The 21,986-nt window shown below is 46.2% G+C and overlaps 1 protein-coding gene across 1 annotated transcript; it reads right to left on the bottom strand.

The window, feature by feature from the left end:
• Positions 1 to 1,607: 1,607 nt before the first annotated feature.
• LOC140414837 (SH3 domain-binding glutamic acid-rich-like protein 3) lies at positions 1,608 to 13,224 on the bottom strand. Its single transcript, XM_072501010.1, has 3 exons — positions 13,118 to 13,224; positions 4,986 to 5,153; positions 1,608 to 3,301 (listed from the first exon to the last, which is right to left on the bottom strand). Exons 1-3 carry the CDS (start codon positions 13,196 to 13,198, stop codon positions 3,236 to 3,238), a joined length of 315 nt encoding a protein of 104 aa, XP_072357111.1. The 5' UTR covers positions 13,199 to 13,224; the 3' UTR covers positions 1,608 to 3,235.
• Between the last annotated feature and the right edge of the window lie 8,762 nt (positions 13,225 to 21,986).

Genomic DNA, 21,986 nt, shown 5'->3' with positions numbered 1-21,986 from the left:
TTGATGTTCGACAATGCGTAGGCGGAGCCTCTGAAGTGGCTAAGTGCAGAAAAGGACAAGGGAGAAAACACAGTCCATATATTGTCTAACCATGATACCAGCAGTCAATGGCTAACACACTTGTTTCTGCGTCAAATGATAATTCCGCTCCAGGAAGCTGACTACATAATCCAAGCTGACACTCACTGCAGTACTGTGGGAGTGCAGCACTGTCAGAGGTGCCATCTTTGGGATCAGACATTAAATAATAATTTTTATTCGTGTCACAAGTAGGCTTACATTAACACTGCAATTAAGTTACTGTGCAAATCCCCTGGTTACCACGCTACGGCACCTGTTCGGGTACACTGAGGGAGAATTTGGAATGTCCATTTCACCACCTAACAAGCATGTCTTTTGGGACTTGTGGGAGGAAACCGGAGCACCTGGAAACCCACGGCGACACAGGGAGAACGTGCTTGAGGGCCCACCTAACCTCTCAGGTTAGTGTTAAAAATCCCATTTTGAAAAAGAGCGGGGAATTCCTCTTTGCTGATATTGCATGTAAATACAGATTCTTTGTCTTTAGCCCATGAACTGTTGCTCAGCACTTGAACAGCTTCCAAGAATCCAATCACTCTGGTACAAGATTTATTTTGGTTTGTTTATGTTGAAATGTTGAGGCAATGACTCAATTCAAAGACAGTGGGAGAACTGCCAACTGCCTGGTTTTAATTTGTGTCTCAGAGGAGATGGAGGAAGAGGTGGATTATTTATACAGAACCGAAATCATGCACAGAGCACCAGAAGCATAAAATCTAAACAAGCACTAAGTTATCAACAGTGCCCCGAAAATGCTCTGTCCACCGACAGCCCCATTCCCTGACCTTGACAGATAAAGCCCCCTGAGATGAGAAGGGAGGTGGTCTTGCACCTTGTGATCAATCCCCAGTTTCAAACTGCAATCTCTGGAGTTCACTGACCTGGAACAGGGTGTTAATATTACCACCAACCCCAGCAGGGTACTCGGACAACAGCGAGTGAGTTGGGTTCTGCTGTGTTAAGCGTCGTTTCCCATTTCACCACCAGTCTGGATGCTTCCCCGATGACCCCGACTGTCAAAAATTACATTTGATGATGACCATGTGCACTGGTTTGCCACACCTACAGAATTACAGCCCAGAGAGGGGAAGAATTGAAACAGCTGCTGAGAATCCTACAGCTGTTTTTAGTCGCTCTTTTCTCCCCCATATTAAAGATATTTTCCATTTCCTTCCCAAGATTCTCAGCACAGACCCTGCCCCAGTGATCTCACACACATGCCTGGACTCTGAATTAATTCCCCATCTCACTTCCCCACTCTCACAATCATAGCTCCCGTCTCTCTCTGCCCTAGACATACCTCCCTTGTTAACATATTGTCAAATATTCCAATATAAACACAGCAGCTTCACCCCAACCCCTCACCGCAATCATTGGTCCCAGAGGCACAGTCATTGCCCACAAATGATTACTTCCTCCTTGTCAATCCCAATCTGTTCATTTGCTTTCCATTTCTGTAACCCAGCAAGGATTAAGTTGTTATTAATAAGTAAACACAAGAGACACATGAAAACAGACACCCGGCATACGTTCAAAACATTTCATATCTTCCTGGAAGACGTTATTTAATATTTTGGCAGAAATTCTTATTGGTCCAGACTGGGGACAAGTGAGAGAGTCAGAAAGAGAGAGAGAAAAAGAGATAATGTGAATAAACAAGAGAAAAATACAAAAGAATATGGGTGAAAAGGGAGTTAAGAGCATTGAGTGCACAGGCAAAGAGTATAAATGAGAGCAAAGCATTTCCTGAATGGTTGCTGGGTAACCTTGGAGAGACAGACGCCACAATAACAATCAGCCAGAAAACTAGCTCCCCAAATTTGCTTAAACAAAGCTGATTAAAGCATTGCACACTAGAGAGAGGCAGTAGCAGATGGAGGAAGGTGGAGGAAGTCTGCATTTTCAATCTCAAAATTTTGCCAGACTTGCAGGCAGCCCAGTGAGAGTTCACAATGAAAATACAAACTGGACGTCTTTTCCCAGAGCAGTTAGTTTAACAACCAATGTGCTGTGTCGATCCTGAAAATAGGTGGGGAGCTTACACAAACTCAGGGATGCCAGGGATCCATTAAGTGGCTGCAATCCACAACCTATCTGTGTATTTGAGTTTGAAACATGCTCCCAACAGAGATATTAACAATGGATCAATGAATGTGCCTACCCGTGTCCCACCAGAGGCAATGAACACCCATATCACATCTGTGGCACCAAGGGCAATGCCCACATCCAATGTATGGAGATAATCAGCCAATATACCAAATTCCATCTGCTCCTTTAAGCTGGATATCATAGAAAGGAGGTAACTTCAGCCTGGGTTCCACTGTTGGGTCCCATCCTCTCAAACAGCAAGATTATTGGCACTAAACATTTAAATGTTTAAAATTGTAACAAGACACAATGCCAACCTGATAATTTCTTAAGGGCAGCTATCGCCCATGCCAACCCCCCTGACTTTGTGCGCTTAGTCCCAATGTCACATCATTGATTCACCCAAACAATTGTTCTCACACTAAAGATGAGAAGATTAAAACAATATCAACCCAAAGTTCCTCCCCTCAGTTAGTTCAGGAGTCCTTCACTTTCCCCATGGCCCAGTGCATCCAATTAGCTTTCCAGCATTACAAAGGCAATTCCCAGGAAGCACAACCCACCCAGAACAATCCTGAACAGCAAAATTCAATTGAAAACAAAAGAACTTTTTCCAGTCAGACGTTGGTCAAATATCTGGGAATAGTCAGGAAATGGAATTGGTAGATTGGTCCCATTCAATGATATTCCAAAGCCCAACAGTGTTGAGCTTGCCTTAGTTGTGAGCCACTCAAGCCTCCCCACCCCCTCCTCCATGGCTTTGTGTCCTTGATCCAGTGACCTCACCCCAAAGAATGGTTGTTTGGATTTAAGTCAATTATGGAATGACTAATCGTGTGGAATGACTAATCGTAAAATAATTAACAGTTTACATGGAAGAAAGGCAATAGAATTGGAGAATTGGCAGCAAGCTCCCGATAAAGTAGCGAGGCTGAGCAGGCAGAAAATCTGTTACGGTTTCTAAAAGACTAACACAGGTGCACGATTTGGTCCGCACGCAGGGGAGCGAGTTGCTTCAGCGCTGCCTCCATTCACCGTCTTTGGCCAATCGGGAGCAGATGGGATCTCAGTCAAGTTTCAGGAACTTCCGCACATCGCTGGTTTCCACCGCCTCGACAAAATCCTCGTAACCCTGTGGGAAGTAAGAGTCAACTGCCGTCACTACGACCTGCATCTCGCATTAGGATTGGTTCATAAACATTGCTATTGTCTGCATCTGGCTAAGCCTCCGGGACGACTATTCCAACCACCTGCAGTCAGCCTCCCACCTTCTCTAAACTTCAGCTTATCCAAATCTCTGCAGTCCATGTCCTAACTTGTACCAAGTCCCATTCTCCCATCACCCCTGTGCTCAGTGACCTCCATTGGCTTAAAGTCTGGCAACATCTACATTATAAAATTCGCAAACTTGTTTAGAAAACCCCCATGACCTTGCCCCTCCCCATCTCTGTACCTCTTCCAGTCCACCTAAAATCTTGACGCTCCTCCAGCTCAGGTCATTTGGCCAACCCAAGTTTGATTGCTCCATCATGGATGTCTGTGCCCTCAGCAATGTTTGCCCAAAGCTCTGGAATTGCCTCCCTAAACCTCTCCGTCTCTCTTTTCTCCTTTAAAACACTGCTTTGAACCTAACTGATTGTCTGAGCTTACACGCCTGTCCCAATATCTCCTCCAATTTTGTTTGATTGTTGTTCCTGTGAAGGACCTTTGGCCGTTTTACATTGCAGGTGCTGTCTAAATACTGTCTGCTCTTGTTGATCAGATAAAAAGCAGATTAATCTTTTCTGTTGAACAAACCGCGAGGGCAAGGTGAAAATCGGAGACTCTTGCGGTGGTCAAGAGCTGTAGCTGCCATTGTATACTGGTCCAATGCTGATCCCACTCCAATCCCGAGTCGGATCAAGCCTTCACCGCTTACCCCAGACTCCCACCCACCAAGTTTCACCCCTCATCACCCTGAAAGCACAAAGCACCACCCTGGTCCTGACCCCTTTTGCCCCACTCCACAACCCATGGTTTAATGCAGTTGCAAACTCCTCTTGTTCTTTGACCAGTTACTTGGCATTGAGCCACCATGCCCAAGAACATCCTGTTCACGGGTTCCTGAGTCAACAACTCGATATCAAGTAAACACACAGTGCCCGACTCAAACTCAACAAAATCTGTCTAGTGCCAGACAGGCCTCGAACTCCCTTTATAATGAAAGGAAAGACCTTAAGGATGGAACCGGCATTTCACACACTGCTTCACAGCCCCAATATCCCATCCCCATTGAGATGCAGTCACAGAGCAATCCAAGAATTCCTGCACAATCCATGCACAAGTCGATCCCTTTCAGTTAACGAGTTTACATGGGTGTACAAAAATTAAAAGGGTTGCTGTGCACTTACACAAATCACCCGCGCACTCCCAAAAACATTTTTTGACCCCCACCTCGCTCTACCCTTACACACACTCCTCCCTGTTCCGCACTCACATTAAACCCTGTCAGGTGTGTGCACGCACACACACCATTCCTCACACACTGTGGGGTAGGAGCCCCCGAGGTCCCTCTGTCAGCCAGTCACTAGACTTCTCAACAGATACACATTAATATTAGTTTAAAATTAAGATTTTTGTGGAAGAAACTGAACGTCTCACATGGCTGCACATGTGGAGTGGACAGTTATCTCTGCTGACTAATGCTGTTTGGAATGGTGATTTTTTTTGGGGGGTGTAAGGTTCTGGAGGAGTGCATCAAATGTCTGTTCTACTGTGGTGCATCATTGTTGCTGATTTGAAACCACTGAACACAGTACAGGCCACACCAATCGTACCCCACAGTGCTGCTCGCCATTGAAGATCTGAGGGGGCAAGGCTTGGGGGTTTCCAGACTTGGTCCGCATCTCCTCCTTTAAAGAGCTGTTCTGTGCAATGTCGATCATTTCATACTTGATGCCTTTACCGTCCATGACTCGCGTCACCTCCGATTGCTGGGATTTCACCTGAACAGATTGAACAAAACAGGAGCAAAGTATCAGTCTCCTGTCGACAGTCAGAAACTCGCACCAAGGGGCAGCTCCTTACTGCACGAACGGTTACACACCTACTCTTTACCTTTACAGCCCTCCTCCCCATTCCTTTCTTTACCCCACCATCTCGACAACTTCCTCCAGCCCGACAACCCTCCAGGATTTCTGTATGCCTCCTATTTTGCTATCTTATGCATCCCCAATTAAATCACTCCACCATTAGAAGCCGTACCTGAGCCGTCCAGGCCCTAAAACATTTGGAATTCCCTCTTTAGTCCTTTGCAGCTCTTTATCTCCCTCCTCTCTTGAGAAACTCTGGAAAAACCTCTCTCTTTAACCAGCTTTTGGTCACATCCCAATAGCTCCTCCTGTGGCTTGCTGTCGAACTTTGATAGTGTGCCTGTGCAGCACCTTGGGAGACATTTTACTGCGTTAAAGGGGCTTTGTAAACCCAAGTTGCGAAGAATGGAAAGGTTTTTGTGCCTGGCACGGGAGAGCACAAAACGGTCCCTAACTGAGCAATGTCTTTGACCGATCCTTGTGCCGATACACCATCAGTCATCAGTCTCACTACAGAGCTGCCCGACACTGCGCTCTCTCGCTTTGGCACAGTCAGGGTTGTTTTGCCTCTGCCCACGAGATTATTTGATGCGAAGACTGGAACCTCCAATAACCAGCCAGCTCTGAAGCTAGTGAGAGACAGCAAGAGAGAGAGAGAGAGAGGGCACATCTGTTTTCAGACCTTTCAAAACAGTCTGCAAGAGGCAGCTTCCTACAAACTGCGGCGCTCAGCCTGAAATCCGTTTTCTCCCCTCAATTGTTTTTGTCTTTTTTCTGGCAGGATTTTGCTCTCCTCCAGATGTTTCCGGAACAATTCTCTAGCCATCTGTGAAATAAGACAACACATTCCAGTCTCATGCACGGTCAGCTCCCATGGACTGCACACCTGAACAGGACTGCCCTTTTACACGGGGTATAAAATATGCTTTTAAAACTCATTAGACCTCCGAAAGACCAAAAACTCTCAGCTGTAAGAGCGAGCAGGGGTCATGAAACAGAATGGACAGGGAGCTGAGAACTTTTTAGGGGGTCAACGTGCCCGTCTTTAAATAAGCACAGGGGCTGACGACTGATGAGACAGGAAATAAAAACAAAAGGCCAGAAGCAAGGGAAATGGTGAGAAAACATAGGAGAATTTAAACATAGAAACTTTCAAAAGATTCATCGCATAAATAATTTAGGTAAATAAAAGTCCTTAAAAAGGATCTGTAACAATCAGTGATTAAGCCTCATGACATGGTATCTTGCTGTGGGCAGAATCCAGAGGTCAGAGGTAGCACCTCAATGAGTAACAATTAGCTCGATGCTGCCCCTTACAGGTCAACTCATGGTTCAGCACCTTTGTGGCTGAATGAGGTTCATCATTCTGTTCATTCCACCCTCAGTGCCAATTAAACATACCGGGTGGGGTTCAAAACCTTACAGGAAAGTAAAGAAAAGTCATCAAAGTCCCACTTTATATAACACCAAACCCCATCTCTCCCACTGAGACCCCTCCCTCCCCTCACCTCTCCCAGCAACACCTCCAACTTTAAGACCATTTATCAACTTCCAACTTTATTAATCTTTTACTATGAAGATCAAGAAATAATGTTTCATTGTGATTAAAATTCTCTGTCCATCATGTTGCTCAGAATTCTCTGAGATTTCCACGAATTTACCTACATTCAGACTTTTCACATGCTCACAGGTATTAATTATCCTGTCCTGCAGAACACGCTATTGTACCTGTGCCAGCTCGCATTGTGACCACTGCCTGAGTTGACAGAGAACAGCAGGTACAAGGTCTGGTGCCAGCCTGGATGGGTTTGCGCTGCACTGAGTTTTGGGCACCAATGCAAAGTCCTAAGTGTAAGCAGGTGGGTGACAATAATAGTCTGAGTTCCCAAGTTTGGATGGTTGGTGATGGAAATGGGAAGAGGACATACAGCCCCCTGAATCTGATCTACCATTCAATTTGGTCATGGCTGATTTGAATCTTAACTACGCTTATCTGTTTAAGTCCATAACGCTTGAATAACTTTAACAAAAAGCTACTGATTCCCAGTTTTGAAATGAGGGAGAGGGTCCTATATTTTCACTATCCCTTGTGTGAAGAAGCACTTTTTAACATCCTCACGAATGGCCCAGCTCTAATTTTAATGTCTTTGAATATTTTTAAGGTAAAGATAGATGGATTCTTGATAAGCAAGGGGGTGAAAAGCTATTGGGGTGAGGCAGGAATGTGAAGTTGAGGTTAAATTCAGATCAGCCATGTTCTCATTGAATGATGGAGCAAACTCAAGTGGCCTACTCCTAATTCATGTGTTCATATGGCCCCTTGTTTAGGACTCCCTATGAGGGGGATTTTTTCTATCAACTACTTTAATCATCTTAAATCAATTTGAAGAACAGTTTCACTGAAATCAGAAAAATAACTAGCATTCCAAATCATCAAACACCGAGACAGAGTAAGAATGAGAGAGAGAGAGAGAGAGAGAGAGCTTCTTATTGCCGGTTTATATATCAGCTGTCCATCCTCAAAGGCAACAGATTCCTTGGATCCTGAGAATAACACTGAGAAGCCAAGACAGAGTCTCTCTACAATTAACACAAGTCTTCAATTCAGTGATTCATTTTTGTGGTTTGACTCAAAACATCAATTCATAAAAATTGTAGCGATGAGAATTTTTTTCATTTTACCCAGTGAGTTGTGGTCTGGACTGCGCTGACTGAAAGGATGGCAGGAGCAAATTCAAAAGGGAATTGAATAAATACTTGAAGGGGAAATGTTTGAAGGGCAATGGGGAAAGAGGAGTGTGAAATTAATTGGTGTGCTCTACCAAAGGACCATCATAGTTTTGATGGGCTGAATGGCCTCCTGTGTGGAATCAGAATGATTCTCGACTGAAAACTGAAAACAGAGCAGGAGCTCAACAAAGGGAGGCAGAGAGCAAAGTTCCCTCACCAGTGTCAACCAACCTTCAAAATAATCTAGGAGTTTCTGTTTGAATAATTTCTGCTTTATCTTCATCAAACAAACTGGACGAGTGGAAAATGAGGGAAGCTGGTGAGTTTGACAGATCCCCAATGATTTCACGCTGAAGAGATACCAAAGAGGAGAGGCCAGTGACATATACAAATATCAACAAACTGCTTTTAAAAGGAGCAAGGATTATTTGGCTCTAATAAAAGGTTATGAGACCAATAAGTGCAAATAATTATACACTGTAAGATTACATTAGATTCCTGTAGACTGTTTATGTGAGAGATATTCTTTCTTGTGATTCTATGGCTCCATAGCAGATTTTTAAAATTATCTGTTCATGGGATGGGGCGTTGCAGGCTATGCCAGCATTTATTGCCCATTCCTAATTATCCTTGAGGGGCAGTTAAGAGTCAACCACGTTCCGGTGGAGTCACATTTAGGCCAGACCAGGTAAGGATGGCAGATTTCCTTCCCTAAAGGACATCAGTGAACTAGATGTTTTTTTTTTTTTTTTTTTTTTTACAACAATCGACAATGGTTTCATGGTCATCACTAGATTTTTAACTAATTCAAATTTCACCATCTGCAGTGGAGGGATTTGAAACTACATCCCTAGAGCAGTACGCTGGGTCTCTGGATTACTAGTCCAGTGACAACACCACTATGCCACCGCCTCCCCAAGTTGAAGATGGGATGCTGAGGAAGAGTCACCCTGGGGTGAGACTGCTGCCACTTTAAAAATCCAGAGTAGGTATGGAAACCAGATTTGTATTTCAAGAATATTTTAACAGCCAAGTTCAGAAACCGCCAAATGGAGATTCTCTGGATAAATTTCAGTTCAGCAAATCTAGCATAAAGGATACATTGCCCAGAAAGCTGTCTTTCAGCCAGGAGTCTGGAGGAGGGTTAAACTAGTTGACAACGAGTTGTAAAGTGCCTGGGTTGGAGAGGGTTATAGCAGGCGTGTGGATTGCTTGCAAAAGATTGAGGCAAAACAGCCCTTTTTGTTTTTTAAAAAGCCATTCCTCAGAGCTACACCAGGAAGCCAGAAAACAGCAACATCTAGAATTCTCTCAAAGTCAAACTTAAGCTCCAGGTCTCAGAGCAAAATCGTTCAGGCACGTTTCCAACAGGAGCAGGTCTGCTCAACAAACTAAATGTGTTTTTTTATAAACCAAGTTCAGCCAACTGGCTAAATAAAATAAAAGTAGCTAAAAAAAAATCAATAGCATATAATATTGAGCAGTTTCATTTGCTGACATCTGTCTTGGATTGATAGCTGATGCTGACTGCGGGACAAGTCAGCAAGGTTTTTAAATCCTCGGCTTTATAAATTCAGGTCAATATATAAGAGCAGGAAAGTTATGATTACGTAAACAAAACACCAGTTTAGCTTCAACTGGAGTATTGTCTCCAATTCTGGACGCCACACTTTAGGAAGGATATTAAAGGCTTTCCAGAGGGCTCAAATGTGTCTATAGACAATCTGATTCAAGTATCAGATTGTATACAAAATTATGAGGGGCAGTATACAAAATTATGAGGGGTTAGTATACAAAATTATGAGGGGCATAGACAGAGTGGATAGTCAGAGGCTTTTCCCCAGGGTAGAGGGGTCAATTACTAGGGGGCATAGGTTTAAGGTGAGAGGGGCAAAGTTTAGAGTAGATGTACGGGGCAAGTTTTTTACGCAGAGGGTAGTGGGTGCCTGGAACTCACTACCGGAGGAGGTAGTGGAGGCAGGGACGATAGGGACATTTAAGGGGCATCTTGACAAATATATGAATAGGATGGGAATAGAAGGATACGGACCCAGGAAGTGTAGAAGATTGTAGTTTAGTCGGGCAGTATGGTCGGCACGGGCTTGGAGGGCCGAAGGGCCTGTTCCTGTGCTGTACATTTCTTTGTTCTTTGTTCTTATCACAGACAGAAATGCAACGGACAAGAAATATATGCAGAAATACCATTTTTTAGTCTAAAGGCAACTCATACTCAATGATGTAGATTAAATAACATCTGCCACTGACCCACCAAATTATATATCTAATAGGAGCTTCAGATTTATTCTATCCTTTCCTTTCCCCACCCCATCCTACACCACCCAATCCTATTCGGAATGATCTCTGAACTGGACTAGTTTACCATTTGGGTGGCATGGTGGCACAGTGGTTAGCACGGCTGCCTCACAGCACCAGGGACCCTGGTTCAATTCCAACCTTGGGTGACTGTCTGTGTGGAGCTTGCACATTCTCCCCATGTCTACGTGGAGCTTGCACATTCTCCCTGTGTCTGCGTGGGTTTCCTCTGGGTACTCTTTCCTCCCACAGTCCAAATATGTGCAGGACTGGGGCTGGTTTAGCACAGAGGACTAAACAGCTGGCTTGTAATGCAGAACAATGCCAGCAGCGCGGGTTCAATTCCTGTACCGGCCTCCCCCAACTGGCGCCAGAATATGGCAACTAGAGGCTTTTCACAGTAACTTCATTGAAGCCAACTTGTGACAATAAGCGATCATTATTATTATTATTAGGTGGATTGGCCATGCTAAACTGCCCTTGGGTGTCCAAAGGTTAGGTTGGGTTATGGGTTTGCGGGCCTGGGTATGATACTCTTTCAAAGGGTCGGGGCATACTTGATGGCCTCCTACTGCACTGTAGGAATTCTATGATACAGCAAATTTCTGAATCAATGTCACATTTGGACTGAAATGATATACAGCAGATTTTTTAAATCCTTATTCTTTCGTGGGATGTGGGTATCGATGCCAAGGCCAGCATTTGTTGCCTATCCCTATTTTCCCTTGAACTGAGCATCTTATAGAATCATAGAATTTACAGTGCAGAAGGAGGCCATTCGGCCCATCGAGTCTGCACCGGCCCTTGGAAAGTGTACTCCACTTAAGGCCATGCCTCCACACTATCCCCGAAACCCAGTAATCCCACCCAACCTTTTTGGACACTAAGGGCAATTTATCATGGCCAAGCCACCTAACCTGCACATCTTTGGACTGTGGGAGGAAACCGGAGCACCCGGAGGAAACCCACGCAGTCACAGGGAGAACGTGCAGACTCCACACAGTGACCCAAGCCAGGAATCGAACCTGGGATCTTGGAGCTGTGAAGCAACTGTGCTAACCACTGTTCTACCATGCTGCCCACCTTGTGAAGCCATTTCAGAGGGTAGTTAAGAATCAACCACATTGCTGTGGGTTTGCAGTCACATGTAGGCCAGACGAGGCGAAGGAAGCAAATTTCCTTCCATCAAAGACATTAGTGAACCAGATGGGTTTTTACGACAATCAATGATTGTCACCATTACTGAGACTAGCTTTATATCCCAGATTTATTGATGGAATTTAAGTTCCACCAGTTGACTTAGTGGGATTCAAATCCATGTCCCCAGGGCTTTATCCTGGGCCCCTGGATTATTAGTTCAGTGACATTACCACAACACCACCATTTCGCCATCACCACGTTGCTCTATATTGGCTCCGGCTGAGGCGGAAATGGACAGATTTTAAAACCCTCATCCTCAGTTCAAATCTTTCCAGTCTCCCTCAACTCCACTAGTCTTACAATCCTCTAAGATATCTCCATTCCTCAAATTCTGGTCTCTCGCCCGTCTCGATTTTAATCGTTCCACAACTGGCGGCTGCGCCTTCAGCTGCCTAAACCCAAAACTCTGGAATTCCTTCCATATATCCCTCCTCCTTGAAGCTCCTTATAACCGCTCTCCTCTCTCTGACCAAGCACTCAGTCACCTATCAATATATCTCCTTTGCGTGGTTCAATGTCAAATTTTGTTTGATAATGCTCTCATGAAGTGCTTTGGGACAAGGTGCTTTACAAATGCAACTTCTTGTTGTCCGTGTCTGAAACTCTGTTGGTCCATTAAGTGACGGAGAAAATAGTTCCTATTTGTAATGGAAAAAAAAGAGTATCTTAAACGCACATGTACACACTGCCCCAAATGCCCTAGGGGCTTTTCACAGTAACTTCATTAAAGCCTACTTATGACAATAAGTGATTATTATTTTTATTATTATTATGTGGCTCACAGGCCACTTCTAAAGGTATGTAACAGGAAGGATCTCTAAAATGTAGCATGAAAGGAAAAAATAATAAATCGTATTTATCACAACTGATGTCAACTCTTCTCTCAAAGATTTCACATGGAGACAGGGCCCTTTTAACTCAACTGTGCTGCTGCTCACAATTCCCAGTTAAAAATCAATCCCTAAAAAATGACCTGAATATCAGAACCAATATTAAATTCCATTAAGGCTCATTAATGAGTCAGCCTAGCTCTGATTTAGTCATGCTCCCAGTGGAACTGGCTGATCTAGTCAAAATTGTACATTTTTAAAATCCTATTCCTCGCAGTGATCCTCCCGTCCAGCAAGAGGCACACAATGGGCTATTGAGGGAAGAAGATAAATCAGGAGAAATTTCAAAGATTAGTTTTTTGGGAAGCTTTTAAGAGCGAGGCAAGGCTGAGGGTTACAGTGGCTGAGACACTAATGGAGCTGAGGTCCAGGAATGATCGGGTGTCGGGAGTAGGTGGTGTGGTTGCTGGTGGGAGTGGGGTGGGGCAAAACTAGCGACTCAATTACAATGCTGGTGATTTCAAAGCGGCGGTTGCTTTAAGCTCGTTGGCCGATGCAATGGCATAAATACAGCTTCCAGATCGCTGAGGCCGGGTCTTGCCCGGTTACTATGTATCTCTCAGCTGCAACCTAACAGTTTACAATGTTGCATTTCCAGTTTTTTCTCATTTTCTGCAGCTCCGACACTGGGTGTGCCAGTTTCTCTCCTTCACTGCTCCGAAACATGATCAGTTTCAGGGTTTCTGCATCCCCTCCCCCTTACTAGAACCCCCTTTCTCCCATCCCAGTTACACACATACTCACCTCCCTGGAGCCGGTCACAGTCGTGTAATACACTCTCACACTCATCTCTGCTGCTCTCACCCTCAACACTGACACTATCATCCGAGCAACACTGCACCATGTGATTGAAGCGGGCCAATTGGAACAGTTGCCCCTCCTCGCTTTAGGGTAAATTTAGGGACCCTCTCTAAACGAAAAACAACTCCAGTGGCTCTGAAATACATGATTTATAATTCCCAATTCATCTAATATTCAAATAAATAAAAAGCCACTGAGTGCCATAAAGCAAAGCAAAGAAAAGGTGAAATGTACATGACCTAAAAGATCTGCCTATCATTTAATGAGAAGGTATTACAACGGTGTAGAGCACAGAATCTCAATTTAGTTCTACTTTAGGCACCTCTTCATTAGAATCAGAGAATCCCGACAGTGCCTAAGAAGGCCGTTCAGCCCATCGAGTCTGCACCGACCTTCTAAAAGAGCACCCTTTATAGGTCCAATCGCTCTTCCTATCCCCATCGGGCAATTTAGCTTGGCTAATCCACCTAATCTGCACATTTTTGAACTGTGGGAGGAAACCAGAGCCCCCAGAGGAAACCCATGCAGTCACGGGGGGAAAGTGCAAACTCCACAGTCACCCAAGGTCAGAATCGAACCCCGGTACTGTGAGCCAGCAGTGCTAACCCCTGTGCTGCCCAACTTCATCAATTATTCCCACACAGGCCAGATAAGGGTAAAGCTTCATCCACACTGTCTCATTAAGCACTCAGAAACAGAGTAAAATTCCCTCCACCCAACATATTTGGTTAGTTTTGCTGAATATGGCTCCGGTAGCTAGTGAATCATGTTTGTTTCCAATCAGTCTTCCCTCCTGAAAACATGATCAGCAAGATACTAAATAAATACCAATGCCCGTAGCAAAAGCAGCAGCTAATTTGTACACAGCAAGATCTCACAAGCAGCAATATGATTATATATTTAGGGATGCTGACTGAAAAATGAATATTGACCAGGTAACACACTGCTTAAACACTGAAGCAATTAGATAAAAGAAATTGGTGAACAAATGAGCTATTTTAAAATGATCCATTTAATACACATCAATGTGGAGAGTGCAACAAATCCACGGCTGAGGGAGTAATCCAATTTAATCTCCATTCCGCTCCTAAAGAGCACCAAGTTGGATTTCAGTGGTTACTCTCCAGTGCCATTCTTGATATGAGCCTAAACACATTAAATTGGCTCCTTTCCTTATTTTCCATGAGGGATACGGCACAAGGAAGTGCTGAGGGTTTTGACCAAGTATGGTATGACCGGTATAGGCTTGAAAGGCCGAAGGGCCTGTTCCTGTGCTGTTTTGTTCTTTATAACTGGATCGAGATTTTAAGCACAAAAGTGGAAGATTTGATTTTGTTTCCCTGTTTTGGGATGCTGAATCAAACATAACACCCTAGGGAAGAGCTCACTCACAGATCAAAAATCAATCCCAAGGCCACCCAGTGTACCATCTGGCATATTTTATCCAAGTGAATGCAAAATGGATGAGTTCTGTAATGGATATGGATTTCTGGTCGATTCCACCTCAATATTGACTGGCTGGCCAGGTAAGAACAGAATAACTCGGACACAAAAACTTTTCAAACTAGCAATATCAAACATAGCACATATTTAATTTGGTTTAACGTTTGATTATGTACTTATTACTTTTGGGGACAAAGTGACAATTCAACTGTTCACTTTGTAATTTGTGTTTATAATTGGTAATGTTATTTTCTTCACACATTACTCGATGGCAAGAGGTAAATTTTATTCAATTTAATGTTTTCTTCAAACAACTACATTTATATAGTACCGTTAACAAAGTAAATACATCCCAAGGCATTTCACTGGGGTGTTCTCTGTTATTAGGCTGCAAATAGTGAGTGGGAGTTCAAAAAGATACTTAAAAGAGGGGTAGAGAGGTGAAAATAAGAACGTACGAGAGACCAGGATCGAAAAAAACACAACAAAAAGAGGAATCGGGAAGAGAGAACAGAGCTATCAAAGAGTCATCCAGACTCGAAACATTAACTCTGTCCCCTCTCAACTTCCAGTGGTCACACATGAGGTGGCTCCTGCCTGAGGTTTTCTGGCCCTTTTGCCCATTTTACAGGAGTGGTGCAGATGGAAAAGTGGTGAAGTAGAAGAACTAAGTATTCTCCGGTGAGGATGTTGAAAGTTACCAGATAAGGAGTGTGTGAAACAAGGGGCATTCTTCGGACCTCGCAGGAGGGGAAAGGATGGCGAAGGGACCTGTGACATTGTTGCCCGCTCAGCAGTCGACAGGCAAGTTGGAGTTCCTATGGGCCGAATTTAAAAAGCAAAGGCAGGCAGACAGAGGATTTTGCGGGAGTGGCAGAAGCAATTTGGCAACCCTGGAGAGAGTGGAATAACGGCTGAAGTCGGAGAATGCGTTGATCCAGAAGATGGAGGAGACTGTTGCTGACCACGAAGATCAGATTGCCTCTTTGGAGGCAGAGATGTTGATTATGGGGCAAAATAAACTGAAGGCCAAGCTTGATGATCTGGACAACAACTCCATTTGGCAGAACTTGAGGATTGTAGGGCTGCCTGAAGGCATTGAGGGTGTGAGAACCACGGAATCCATGGCAAAAATGTTCAAACAGTTGGTGGTAGAGGGCGTCTTTCACTGTCCTCCTGGAATGGACCAGGCCATTGGTCATTGAGGAAGAAGCCGAGAGCTGACAAGCCACACTTGTTATGTGTGACACACCCGATCTCCAGTAAGGGTAGGATTATGGAGATGCTGAGTACATTTGGCTCATTTTGGGGTACAGACTAAACGTGGGGAAGAGTGAGGTGTTCCCAGTGAGTTCCTAGGGACAAGGAAGGGGCCTGGAGGAATTGCCGTGTCGGCTGGTCAGATTGAGTTTCCGGTATCTGGGAATACAGGTGGCACATAGCTGGGCTCTGCTGCACCAGTTCAATGTGTCCAACTTGGTAGAAGGGAGACTTCTGGTGGCAACATGTAGGTGGAGACCGCACATTGGGTGGCTCCTGCTAGAGCTTTTGCTTTTTGGTCCTTTTCGCCCAGATTCTAGCGAAAACTTTATATAGAACATACAGTGCAGGAGGCCATTCAGCCCATCGAGTCTGCACCGACCCATTTAAGCCCTCACTTCCACCCTATCCCCGTAACCCAATAACCCCTCCTAACGTTTTTGGACACTAAGGGCAATTTAGCATGGCCAATCCACCTAACCTGCACGTCTTTGGACTGTGGGAGGAAACCAGAGCACCCGGAGGAAACCCACGCAGACCCGGGGAGAACGTGCAGACTCCACACAGACAGTGACCCAGCGGGGAATCGAACCTGGGACCCTGGCGCTGTGAAGCCACAGTGCTATCCACTTGTGCTACTGTGCTGCCCAAATATATCAATCATATGATTGATTGTTAGAAAAGGTGCAGCAATCAAAGGATGTTAAAATCCCAGAAAAAGAATCCGGGAGAAAAGGGTGTGAGCGATTGTCCGCTGGCGAACTCGGTGGGGAGTTCAGTGGGAGGAAAGATGGCGCAAGCAAACTCGCAGGGTGGGGCAGCGCCCATAACAGTGGATAAGCTGGTCGAAGTGATGGTGGGGAGGGGGGTGGGGGGTGGGGGGTGGGGGAGGGGGGGGGGGGGGGAGATGGGGCGACTGTTTTCCAAGCATTTCGAAAGGCATCGAAAGGGGATGATGGCCTCGCTCAAGGAATGGGAGATGAGTCTCTTGCCACCCCCCATTAGGGAAGGCATAGTGGTATTGTTGCTGGCTAGAAATCCAGAGAACCAGGATAACGGACTGGGGTCCTGGGTTTGAATCTCACCATGGCAAGTGATGGAAGTGAAACTCAATAAAATATCTGGAATTAAAAAGTCTAATCATGACCATGAAATCATTGTTGATTGTCAGAAAACCCCATCTGGTTCCCTAATGTCCTTTAGAGAAGGAAATCAGCCATCCTTACCTGGTCTGCCTTACATGTGACCCCAGACCCCTCAAAGGGTCATCAGGACTCAAAATGTTTGTGCTTTTCTCTCCTTACAGATGCTGCCAGGTCTGCTGAAATTTTCCAGTATTTCCTTTTGGTTTCAGATTCCAGCATCCGCAGTAATTTGCTTTTATAAAGAACAGTACAGCACAGGAACAGGCCCTTCGGCCGTCCAAGCCTGTGCAATGATGCCCTAACTAAAAAAAAAACTTCAATCCTTACTCGGTTCATATCCCTCTATTTCCTCCCTATTCATGTACCCATCCAGATGCCTCTTAAATGTTGCTAATGTGCCTGCTTCCACCACATCCTCTGCCAGCAGGTACCACGCACCCACCCACGAAAAACGTACCCTGCACATCTCTCTTAAACTTTCCCCCTCTCATCTTGAACCTGTACCCCCTTGTAATTGACACTTCCACCCTTGGGAAAAGCCTCTGACTATCCACCCCGTCTATGCCTCTCATTATTTTGTAGACCTCTATCAGGTCTCCCCTCAGCATCTGTCTTTCCAGTGAAAACAATCCTAGTTTATTCAACCTCTCCTCATAGCCAACACCCACCCTCGAGACCAGGCAACATCCTGGTGAACTTTCTTTGCACTCTCTCCAAAGCTTCCACGTCCTTCTGATAATGTGGTGACCAGACCTGCATACAATACTCCAAATGCAGCCTATCCAAGGTTTTATACAGCTGAAGCATGGTTTCCTAACTCCTGTACTCAATGCCCTGGCTGATGAAGGCAAGCATGCCATATGCCTTCTTAATCACCTTGGCGACTTCCGGTGGCGGCTATGAGGGAGTAGGTCGCACATTTGGTGGCTCCCGTTTCGGTCGGACTTTTGGACTTTTTCCCCGGCTTCTTTGCGCTTTTGAGCGCGGAACTGGAAAGCAATAGTACTCAGGCACTGAACCCATACAGAGTTGTATGGACCTAAGAAGCCGGAGGGACCGTAAACAGAAGAAGTGGTCGAGTAAGGGCATAGTGGAAGCTGTGAGAGAGACCAGCATGGCTGGTGTTCAGAGCAAGGTGCCGATAGCCCAGCCCACAATGGAGCAGCTGCTGCAGACTATGCAGGAGGGCTTTTTGGCTCTGAAGCGTGACAACTTGGAGTCGCTACAGAAGTCGATTGACTGGATGGAAAAAGGCTGGATAATCAGGCTGAAAAGTTCCAGCAGCTGGAGAAGTCAGAAGAGGAGCAGGCTGACTTTCAAACAGTGGTGGATGTGGAGATTCAGAGACTGAGGGACCAGCAAAAAGTGCTTCTGGAAAGGCTGGAGGACCTGGACAACAGATCTCGCTGGCAGAACGTGAGAATCGCGGGCTTCCCGGAGGGGACGGAGGGGCTAGACGCTGTCGCATATGTGGAGGGTTTGTTTCAGAAGTTGCTGGAGAACAAGGTGTTCCCGCGCCCGCCGGTGGTGGACAGGGCACACAGAGTGCAGGTGAGGCAGCCGCGACCAGGGGGTCCCCCACGAGCAATGGTGGTACGCTTTCACAGGCACCTGGACAAGGAACGGGCGCTGCAATCGGCAAAGAGCACACAAAGCTGTACTTGGGACAATACCACCCTGCGTGTTTACCAAGATATGAGTGCTGAGGTGGCCAGGAGGAGGGGAGGCTACAGGCAGGTGAAGGAGATACTGTATAAAAACAAGGTGAAATTCAGGCTGCTTTTTCTGGCATGACCGTGGGTTATGTATGAGGGTCAGCATCACTATTTTGAGGAACCCGAAGAGGCGATGGACTTCGTTAAGAAGCAAGGGCTGGCCCTGAGCTGAGGAAGTTTGGACTCATTTAGAACTTTAAAAAAAATATATATATTTTATTCAAGTTTTTTGGCCAAACATAACAATACGTAGTGTTTCTTTTACACAACAATAGAGCAATATAAATAACCGTGGCCAGTTTTAAACAAATAAATAAGTAATATATAAACAAAAACAAAAAACAAAACTAAATGGCAACTGCCTTGTCCAAAATAAATACTCTCCAAAAATACAATCCAACAATCCAATATACAATTACATATACCAAATACCTATACATATACAATAACATCCCTGAGAGTCCGTCCGATTCCTCCTCCTCCTCCCCCCCCCCCCCCCCCCCCCCCTGGGTTGCTGCTGTTGTCTACTTCTTTTCCATTCCCTCTATCTTTCTGTGAGGTAGTCGACGAACGGTTGCCACCGCCTGGTGAACCCCTGAGCCGAACCCCTTAACACGAACATAATCCGTTCTAACTTTATAAACCCTGCCATATCGTTTATCCAGGTCTCCACACCCGGGGGTTTGGCTTCCTTCCACATTAACAATATCCTGCACCGGGCTACAAGGGACGCAAAGGCCAACACGTCAGCCCCTCTCGCCTCCTGCACTCCCGGCTCTTCTGCAACCCCAAATATAGCCAGCCCCCAGCTTGGTTTGACCCGGATCCCCACCACCTTCGAAAGCACCTTTGCCACCCCCACCCAGAACCCCTGTAGTGCCGGGCATGACCAGAACATGTGGGTGGGATTCGCTGGGCCTCTCGAGCATCTCGCACACCTATCCTCTACCCCCAAAAATTTACTAAGCTGTGCTCCAGTCATATGCGCCCTGTGTAGCACCTTAAATTGTATCAGGCTTAGCCTGGCACACGAGGACGATGAGTTTACCCTACGTAGGGCATCAGCCCACAGCCCCTCCTCAATCTCCTCCCCCAGTTCTTCTTCCCATTTCCCTTTCAGTCATCTACCATGATCTCCCCCTCGTCCCTCATCTCCCTGTATATGTCCGCCACCTTACCGTCCCCCACCCATGTCTCTGAGATCACTCTATCCTGCACTTCCTGCGTCGGGAGCTGCGGGAATTCCCTCACCTGGTGCCTCGCAAAAGCCCTCAATTGCATATACCGAAATGCATTCCCTTGGGGCAACCCATATTTCTCCGTCAGCGCTCCCAGACTCGCAAACGTCCCATCTACAAATAGATCACTTAGTTGTACTACCCCAGCTCTTTGCCATGCTCCAAATCCCCCATCCATTCTCCCCGGAACAAACCTATGATTGTTTTTTATCGGGGACCACACCGAAGCTCCCGTCCCTCCCCTATGCCGTCTCCACTGCCCCCAAATTTTCAATGTAGCCACCACCACCGGGCTTGTGGTGTATTTCTTTGGTGAGAACGGCAACGGCGCCGTCACCATTGCTTGCAGGCTAGTCCCCCTGCAAGACGCCCTCTCCAATCTCTTCCACGCCGCTCCCTCCCCTTCTCCCATCCACTTACACACCATTGAAACATTGGCGGCCCAGTAGTACTCACTTAGGCTCGGTAGTGCCAGCTCCCCCCTGTCCCTACTACGCTGCAAGAATCCCCGCCTCACTCTCGGGGTCTTCCCAGCCCACACAAAACTCATAATGCTCTTCTCAATTCTTTTGAAAAAAGCCTTCGTGATCACCACCGGGAGGCACTGGAACACATAAAGGAATCTCGGGAGGACCACCATTTTAACCGCCTGCACCCTACCTGCCAATGACAGGGACACCATGTCCCATCTCTTGAAATCCTCCTCCATATGTTCCACCAACCGTGTTAAATTAAGCCTATGTAATGTACCCCAATTCTTGGCTATCTGGATCCCCAGGTACCGGAAGTCCCTTGTTACCTTCCTCAACGGTAAATCCTCTATCTCTCTGTTCTGCTCCCCCGGATGCACCACAAATACCTCACTTTTCCCCATGTTCAGTTTATACCCTGAAAAATCCCCAAACTCCCCAAGTATCCGCATTATCTCTGGCATTCCCTCCGCCGGGTCCGCCACATATAGCAACAAATCATCCGCATACAGAGATACCCGGTGTTCTTCTCCCCCCCTAAGTACTCCCCTCCACTTCCTGGAACCCCTCAGTGCTATGGCCAGGGGTTCAATCGCCAATGCAAACAACAACGGGGACAGAGGACATCCCTGCCTCGTCCCTCTATGGAGCCAAAAATAGTCAGACCCCCGTCCATTCGTGACCACGCTTGCCATCGGGGCCCTATACAGCAACTGTACCCACCTGATATACCCGTCCCCAAAGCCAAATCTCCTCAACACCTCCCACAAATAATCCCACTCCACTCTATCAAATGCTTTCTTGGCATCCATCGCCACCACTATCTCCGCTTCCCCCTCTGGTGGGGGCATCATCATTACCCCCAGCAGCCTCCGTATATTTGTATTTAGCTGTCTCCCCTTCACAAACCCAGTTTGGTCCTCATGGACCACCCCCGGGACACAATCCTCTATCCTCATTGCCATTACCTTGGCCAGAATCTTAGCATCCACATTCAGGAGGGAAATGGGCCTGTATGACCCGCATTGCAGCGGGTCTTTTTCCTTCTTTAGGAGGAGCAATATCGTTGCCTCTGACATAGTCGGGGGCAGCTGCCCCCTTTCCCTCGCCTCATTAAAGGTTCTCATCAGTAGCGGGGCCAGCAAGTCCAAATATTTCTTATAGAATTCAACTGGGAATCCGTCTGGTCCCGGGGCCTTCCCCACCTGCATGCTCCCAATCCCTTTCACTACTTCCTCCGTCTCAATCTGTGCTCCCAGCCCCACTCTCTCCTGCTCCTCCACCTTAGGAAATTCCAGCTGATCCAGAAAGCACATCATTCTCTCCTTCCCGTCCGGGGGCTGCGCTTCATATAATCTTTCATAAAATGCCTTGAACACTCCATTCACTCTCTCCGCTCCCCGCTCCATCTCTCCCTCCTCATCACTCACTCCCCCTATCTCCCTCGCTGCTCTCCTTTTCCTCAGTTGGTGGGCCAACAACCTACTCGCCTTCTCCCCATATTCGTACCGTACACCCTGTGCCTTCCTCCATTGTGCCTT

This window comes from Scyliorhinus torazame, chromosome 1 (assembly GCF_047496885.1).
Source record: "Scyliorhinus torazame isolate Kashiwa2021f chromosome 1, sScyTor2.1, whole genome shotgun sequence".
NCBI classification, from domain to species: Eukaryota; Metazoa; Chordata; class Chondrichthyes; order Carcharhiniformes; family Scyliorhinidae; genus Scyliorhinus; species Scyliorhinus torazame.
The sequence above is the reverse complement of the archived record's forward strand: the minus strand, read 5'-3'. Positions and strand labels throughout refer to the sequence as shown.

Bases quoted from the DNA above. Each gene is read 5' to 3' on its own strand.
- LOC140414837 (XM_072501010.1), bottom strand. From the start codon at position 13,198: ATGATAGTGTCAGTGTTGAGGGTGAGAGCAGCAGAGATGAGTGTGAGA. The intron at 5,154-13,117 runs GTGAGTATGTGT...CAATCTGTTCAG, and splicing joins CTGTGACCGGCTCCAGGGAG to GTGAAATCCCAGCAATCGGA. The intron at 3,302-4,985 runs GTACGATTGGTG...TACTTCCCACAG, and splicing joins ATGGCGAGCAGCACTGTGGG to GGTTACGAGGATTTTGTCGA.